General features: G+C 42.8%; 1 protein-coding gene across 1 annotated transcript in view; it reads left to right on the plus strand.

The window, feature by feature from the left end:
- Positions 1–6951, plus strand: part of KIAA2012 (KIAA2012 ortholog) — a 518638-nt gene extending 511687 nt beyond the window's left edge. The window contains exons 24-26 of the mRNA XM_075318976.1: positions 4366–4538; positions 4785–5004; positions 6465–6951. Of these exons, the coding sequence (XP_075175091.1) occupies positions 4366–4538; positions 4785–5004; positions 6465–6624 (553 nt within the window). The 3' untranslated portion in view covers positions 6625–6951. The remainder of the gene's footprint in view (positions 1–4365; positions 4539–4784; positions 5005–6464) is intronic.
- Positions 6952–7727: the final 776 nt, after the last annotated feature.

Consider the following 7727-nt stretch of genomic DNA (forward strand, 5'->3'; position numbering starts at 1 on the left):
ACACTACCGCTCGGGAGAACTGCAGCGTGTTGATTGTTGATTGACCTGTCCTCTATATATCTATCCCTCTATCTATCTATCTATCTATTCTTCTATCTGTCTATTTATCTATTTATCTATCTATCTACTATATATCTCAGAAGAAAATGCCTTTTTTTTTCCAATGTGCTTTATTGCATTGAATGCATTAAAACACATGTACCAACCCGCGGCAATACCGCGGGTGCGTTATTACCGCGTTTTTTGCCGCGGGTGGGGTATTCTGCCACAGGCTGCGGAGTTTTCTTAAGAAAAATCCATTTTCTAGTGTGCACATAGTCTAAGCTTGTTCTATTAATACATTTTACTATACTGTCCTCACACACTTTAGCACGGTGTGTAGTGAGACATAGCTAAACCCCCTGTATTCTCTTTAAGAATGAAGCTGTTCAGCTCTAACCTCTTCTTTATTCATGGTAGATATGACAGGAAAGATAAAGCTATAGGATGATACCACAACAGTATTTAAGAATTCATGACTGACCATTACACAAAACAGATATTCTGCCATACACAGTATGAGGAGATACAAATAATTCTCTTACCATCTATACTAGCGAACAGGATTAATGTTCAACAAAATACAGATGAGCATTTAATATGTTCTCCCATCAAAAGGAAAGATGAACTGAACAACAACAATACACAAAATCATCAGCAGGTGGTGATGTTACCAAACAATAATGCATTAGATACAATGAACATAGAGACAGGCAAAAGCAATGTCAATCACCGTATTTTTCGGATTATAAGACGCACTTTTTTTTCTACCAAAAATTGGGGTTGAAAATGGAAGTGCGTCTTATAATCCGGATATAGCTCACTGGGGGATGCGGTGACTGTGGAGTGGGGTCACAGGAGGCAGTGTCGCAGCTGAAGGACATTGGCAGTGGCACAAGTTGGCAATGCTGTGGGCCCGGGTCTGGGAGGAGGGGGTATTGTGGTGATGTGATGGAGGTGCCATTGATCTCTGGGCAGTGGACACCATGGTTTTCAGGAAAATGGCTAAAAATGGCTGCAAGGGCGCATGCGCTGATTGAGATCTCGGCTATCCGAGACCTTAATCTGCTTGTGCGCGGCCTCTCAATTTATCTTTCACTCTTGATTTATAGGTAAAATCTGTATTTAGTTTACAGAGATTTTCACATTACTGAGAACAGAGACGACGATTGGTGCTTTTAAAAGTCTATGTAATAGATAGGGAAAGGCGGAAGTAGAGGCAGACACAGGCATTCTGCTGCAAGTTCTCCTGAAATGACAGTTACAGTTCTCCATAGAATTTTATGAGCATCAAGTGTCATCTCCTATCTCAGTAATGGGAGTCTGTATTCACTGAGTGAGAACAGATCTTACCTCAGAAATGAGAATTTTGAGAGGGACAGATCTGTCCATGAGGAGAAAGAAGCAGATTTCTCTAATGTGATATATTACAAAGTTGCTTATTTTCATTTATGAAATAGAAATGTAAAATGATGGTTATTTCACCAAATTCTGACTACCTATCAACATCAGACAACAGACGAGGCAATGTTTTTCCACTGGTCTGTTACATGATGCTAATTGGAGGGTCAAAATTTGTCACATGCAGCATGCCCAATAGTTCGGGTTGATGGAGGTGGAGTACTGCTGTGGGAAGTGTTGTCTTTGCACAACCTGGGTCTTCTGATACCTGTGATGGGACAATTTTGCACTAAAGGCTACTTTACACACTGCGATATCGGTCCCGATATCGCTAGTGTGGGTACCCGCCCCCATCTGTTGCGCGACACGGGAAAATCGCTGCACGTGCCGCACAACATCGCCCAGAGCCGTCACACATACTTACCTATAGGAATAACGTTTGGAACACCATTCTAAGTCCGAACTGGGTGCAAAAACCTAAAAAAACATCACTATGGGGAGATAAGGTATGCACACCAGTGACTATGTAAGGGGAATACATGAAATAGCAGAAACTGCTGTGTGAATACTGACTTGAAAAATCCAATAGCTATATGCAAGAATGAATATGTGAAAAATGGAATCTGCATTACTGCCATGAACATATGAATCAAGAGAAATTTAGCTACTGAATTGATCAATGCAATAGAGCCCCAACACTACGCCAAAGTATTTCTCTACGTTGGGGTCCCTAGCTTGTGTGTGTCCTCTCATGCAGTTAAAAAACTTACCGTGTATGGGAAGCTGAGACCCAGGCTATTTATGCGTATGATATGGATTGGCAATAGGTGTGGTTGGGGAGGGTTCACAAACGAAAAAATACTAACAAATAGGAATAACGTTTGGAACACCATTCTAAGTCCGAACTGGGTGCAAAAACCTAAACAAAATCACTATGGGGAGATAAGGTATGCACACCAGTGACTATGTAAGGGGAATACATGAAATAGCAGAAACTGCTGTGTGAATACTGACTTGAAAAATCTAATAGCTATATGCAAGAGTGAATATGTGAAAAATGGAACCTGCATTACTGCCATGAACATATGAATCAAGAGAAATTTAGCTACTGAATTGATCAATGCAATAGAGCCCCAACACTGCACCAAAGTATTTCTCTACGTTGGGGTCCCTAGCTTGTGTGTGTCCTCTCATGCAGTTAAAAAACTTACCGTGTATGGGAAGCTGAGACCCAGGCTATTTATGCGTATGATATGGATTGGCAATAGGTGTGGTTGGGGAGGGTTCACAAACGAAAAAATACTAACAAATAGGAATAACGTTTGGAACACCATTCTAAGTCCGGGAATACATGAAATAGCAGAAACTGCTGTGTGAATACTGACTTGAAAAATCCAATAGCTATATGCAAGAGTGAGCCTGGGTCTCAGCTTCCCATACACGGTAAGTTTTTTAACTGCATGAGAGGACACACACAAGCTAGGGACCCCAACGTAGAGAAATACTTTGGCGTAGTGTTGGGGCTCTATTGCATTGATCAATTCAGTAGCTAAATTTCTCTTGATTCATATGTTCATGGCAGTAATGCAGATTCCATTTTTCACATATTCACTCTTGCATATAGCTATTGGATTTTTCAAGTCAGTATTCACACAGCAGTTTCTGCTATTTCATGTATTCCCCTTACATAGTCACTGGTGTGCATACCTTATCTCCCCATAGTGATTTTTTTTTAGGTTTTTGCACCCAGTTCGGACTTAGAATGGTGTTCCAAACGTTATTCCTATTTGTTAGTATTTTTTCGTTTGTGAACCCTCCCCAACCACACCTATTGCCAATCCATATCATACGCATAAATAGCCTGGGTCTCAGCTTCCCATACACGGTAAGTTTTTTAACTGCATGAGAGGACACACACAAGCTAGGGACCCCAACGTAGAGAAATACTTTGGCGTAGTGTTGGGGCTCTGTTGCATTGATCAATTCAGTAGCTAAATTTCTCTTGATTCATATGTTCATGGCAGTAATGCAGATTCCATTTTTCACATATTCACTCTTGCATATAGCTATTGGATTTTTCAAGTCAGTATTCACACAGCAGTTTCTGCTATTTCATGTATTCCCCTTACATAGTCACTGGTGTGCATACCTTATCTCCCCATACACATACTTACCTGTCCGGCGACGTCCCTGTGACCGGCGAACCGCCTCCTTTCTAATGGGGCGGTCCGTGCGGCGTCACAGCGACGTCACTGAAGCGTCACAGAACCGCCGCCCAATAGCAGCGGAGGGGCGGAGATGAGCGGGACGTAACATCCCACCCACCTCCTTCCTTCTGCATAGCAGCCAGGAGGCAGGTAAGGGGAGCTTCCTCATTCCTGCGGCGTCACACGCAGCGATGTGTGCTGCCGCAGGAACGAGGAACAACTTCGTTACTGCTGCAGTAACGATTTTTAAGAATGGACCCCCATGTCGCCGATTAGCGATTTTGCACGTTTTTGCAACGATGCAAAATCGCTTATCGGTGTCACACGCAACGGCATCGCTAATGCGGCCGGATGTGCGTCACAAATTCCGTGACCCCAACGACTCCGCATTAGCGATGTCGCAGCGTGTAAAGCCCCCTTTAGACTTATCTAAACATTGAGGCTGGCCAATGCAGAATGGTCTGTTCAAAGCCCCGTTACTCCATTTAATTTGTGGCAACTGCCAAAACCTTTCCTGTTCACATGGAGTATTATTTCTGCAGAACAGGTAGTGCCATCAGTGCTATCGTGGTCCAACACAATAATAGATGGGTGTCTCTAATAAAGCGGCTATTTGTTGCATGAACGATATACATATTATACACATGTAGTCCTGATGGATTAAACTGGTGGGTATCAGCAATATTAGCCATTAGTAACTATACTGATGTCCCCACAGATTGAGGAAGCAACAAGAGGAAGAAGAAAAGCAGCGCCAGGAGCAGGAGAGAGCTCGCAAAGTGCAGCTGGAACAGCAAGCACAAGAGAGAGCGAGACAACAGCAAGAAGAACACCGCCGCAAGATGCAGGAAATCCAGCGGAGGAAACAGCAGGAGGAATTAGAAAGAATAGGTAAGACAAGAATGCAGAATGGACTGTAAGTGTATATAGAAGTGCACAGACTGAATTAATAAAACAGGAATGCTTATATAGACATTCCACAGAAGTACAAGTCATTAAAACCAGTCCTCATACAGCTCCATTGTCTTTCTGTACTTACAGAGTATCACTTCTAAGAAGAAATGAGAAATAACTAGGCTGAGGGATGGGAAAACTGGTTCACCCAAAGCTTCTAACATTGTATTTTGATTATGTCAGAGCTGGAACGTCAGAGGCAGAAAGAACAGGAACGGTTAGAGGCAGAAGAACGAATGCGACTTCTAGAGATGGCAGCTGAGGAGAGAGAAGAATACTACAGAAAGAAGCGAGAAAGAGAGGAACAAGCCAGAAGGGAAGCAGAGGAGAGGAGACTGAAGGCAGAGGAAGAAGCCACGGCTATAATGGAGGAAGCCCAGCGACAAGCTCAACTGTTGGCAAAGTAAGAGTATGAACATGGTGGAAACATAAGTCTGCTGCTTTTACTGTCTTGTGGACGCATATGGTCCTGTAATACATAGGTGTCTACTTAAAGGGGCTGCTTTGAACTAGGTTTTAAGGAGCACAGGTGTGCTCCTGAATTATTTTATCACGCATCAGCTTGGGGAAGGTGCGGTACGAGGCAAGACACACAACAAACAGGGGTTTCACCACAACAAACAAGGGGTACACCGGAGACACTTAAACAATAGTGGGCCGTGGTGCTAGGGAAGAGTATGATGGGACACTTCCTGCACTCACCTGCAGTTGTACCCTTCACTCCTAGCCAGTCCCTGTACAGGTTTTGCACCTGTCGCCGAGCAGGATACCTGAAGCCCTGAGAGGCCCTGTAATAACCCTGGCTAGCGAGCTGGCAGGTGATGATCACTAGTCCCGCCGCTGCACTAATACAACAAGAAGGAAAGATACAACAGACAGTAGAAACAACAAAGGATAAAGCCCACCTTCATGGCTGCAGTCAGACACCAGGACTGCAGCCTACACCGCCTAACACAACAAGGGCTCCAGCAACTTCTTACACCTCGAGGACTAGCTACAGAATGGATCAGAATAACAGGTGCCCTCTACTGGGAGATGTGACCACATATAGGAGAAGGAAGTGGTCACCGACCAGAAGCATCTGAGGTCAGGAATCAGAAGCTGCTGGTAACAAAACTTCTTTTAAACAATTTTTGGTAACAAAACTGACATTTTCAGCACCAAAAGAAAAAAAACCACATTTAATATTAAGAGATTCACAAGGCAAATTGAGACTCGGGCCTTGAACCTGTCACAGCTCTCTATATGCAGAGAGACCACAGTGACAGATGTATAGTTTGAATCTGAAGTGTGCACTCTCCAATGCTGCAAACAGGCAGCTTTACCCTGCTGATACTAATTTATGAAGACAAGCACCTTAGAATTACCAAGTATACAGCTGTACCCTGTGCTTGGTAACCATCACTATATCTAGTAATCATCCATCTGAGGTCTGGGATACCATAATTGACATATTCAAAAATGCAAATCTCTAATGCGTCTCTTAATTTGATTAAAAAGCCATAGAGTGTGGGTTAGGGCACAAGTACAATGAAGGCAGACCCTGCAGCTGCTATGAAGAACCTGGAGAGAGAGAGAGGGTCCATTGCCGGTTGACCTCACCTCAAAATTCGGGGTCAATCAGAGTGCAGAAATATTAGCCACCAGGGATATAGAAAATGTACTGTAGTCAGGAAAATGAGTGGGGCTGCAAGATGTTTGGGGGGGTAGGAATGTGAGGATGTCAGGCTTTGCCCTGTGTTCCACTATGTATGGGAATAGTATAATGTTACCGATTCTCTGCAGTGATGGATGCTTCATCTGATATTTTAGGAACGTTGTGTACCAGTGTCTGGAGTGCTAATATGGCATTTATTTTCACAGGCAAACAGCCGCTCTGGAGCAACAACTGCAGTTTCATCGAGGGCTTATGAAGGAAACAGTGGGTATGGACCAAACTCAAGGTATCTCCAGACCCTGGGTATTCTCATATTTTGAGTTTCTGGAGCTACTTGGACTGCCTCTTCCAGTAGAAGGAGAATAAGACTTCCACGCATTGCACAAAAATTCCACTTGACATCTACATGAGATCAGCAATTGGAATAAAGAAATTCCTCTCTAGTGTATAATCCAGACAAATTAGCAAAAACGAGGGCATGACACCGGTTATAAAATCAGTAGCACCTCTGGACACCCTCTCCATTTTTGATTTATTTTTCCGTTCTGAAAAGTCTGCAGATTGCCAACTTTGTCAGCAATGAAGAAATACTGAACAAAAAGGTCAAAGAAGTCAAACATTTGTAGAAAAAGGCAATAATTTTGTTTATAAAAACACGCATTCACATGGCTGCAAAAAACATAGAAGCATCCACATATAAGCAAGATTATGTGATATAAAAACTGAGCATTACAATAGGACCTGACAATAAACCTATATTATGCCCCAGGTGATAAAAAAATATGGCTTAAAAATGGTGAAACCCATAAAAATGATGTAAATTGTATAAGATATATTATATTGTGATATCTGTGGCACAAATCCTTCCATGTGCTTTGCACAGTTATGTACTGATAATTGTCACAGCCGTGGTTTATGCACATATAGCATCAGTGTTACCCATAGTGCAATGTGCAGTAGAGTGCATAAGTCAATATTAGGGTTAAAAAGAGACACTTATGGAATAAATCATATAACATCAGATACTTAGTACATGATGTGCATGCAATAGATAAACAGGGTGTATTGGGGTCAGAGATGTTAATTACCTCAGGTAATGTAATGTGTAACGCCCACCCCGACTCGCATTTCGATGTTCCTTCATCAGGCAGTAGAATCATCAAAGGAGAGGGAGATTTAAATGTGACAGCTGGCAAATAAGAAAAAAGGTGCGTCTATGTGATGCATGCGCGGGCTGGTGTATCTGGATACCCGCTGCCGACCGCGTCTCAGAGATGTCTGTGACACTATGAGACATGGGAGAGACACAGGAGATGAAGGGCAAGCCGAACGCCATGCATGATGATGGTCCTTTGATCTGAAATGAATGCTTGATGCTCATGTAATAAAAGTGTCAATATCGGAAAAGGCCACAAGATGGCAGCAATCTACCCTACATAGAATATGGAATCCTTACTATATAAAATACA

This window comes from Anomaloglossus baeobatrachus, chromosome 7 (assembly GCF_048569485.1).
Source record: "Anomaloglossus baeobatrachus isolate aAnoBae1 chromosome 7, aAnoBae1.hap1, whole genome shotgun sequence".
Taxonomy (NCBI): Eukaryota; Metazoa; Chordata; class Amphibia; order Anura; family Aromobatidae; genus Anomaloglossus; species Anomaloglossus baeobatrachus.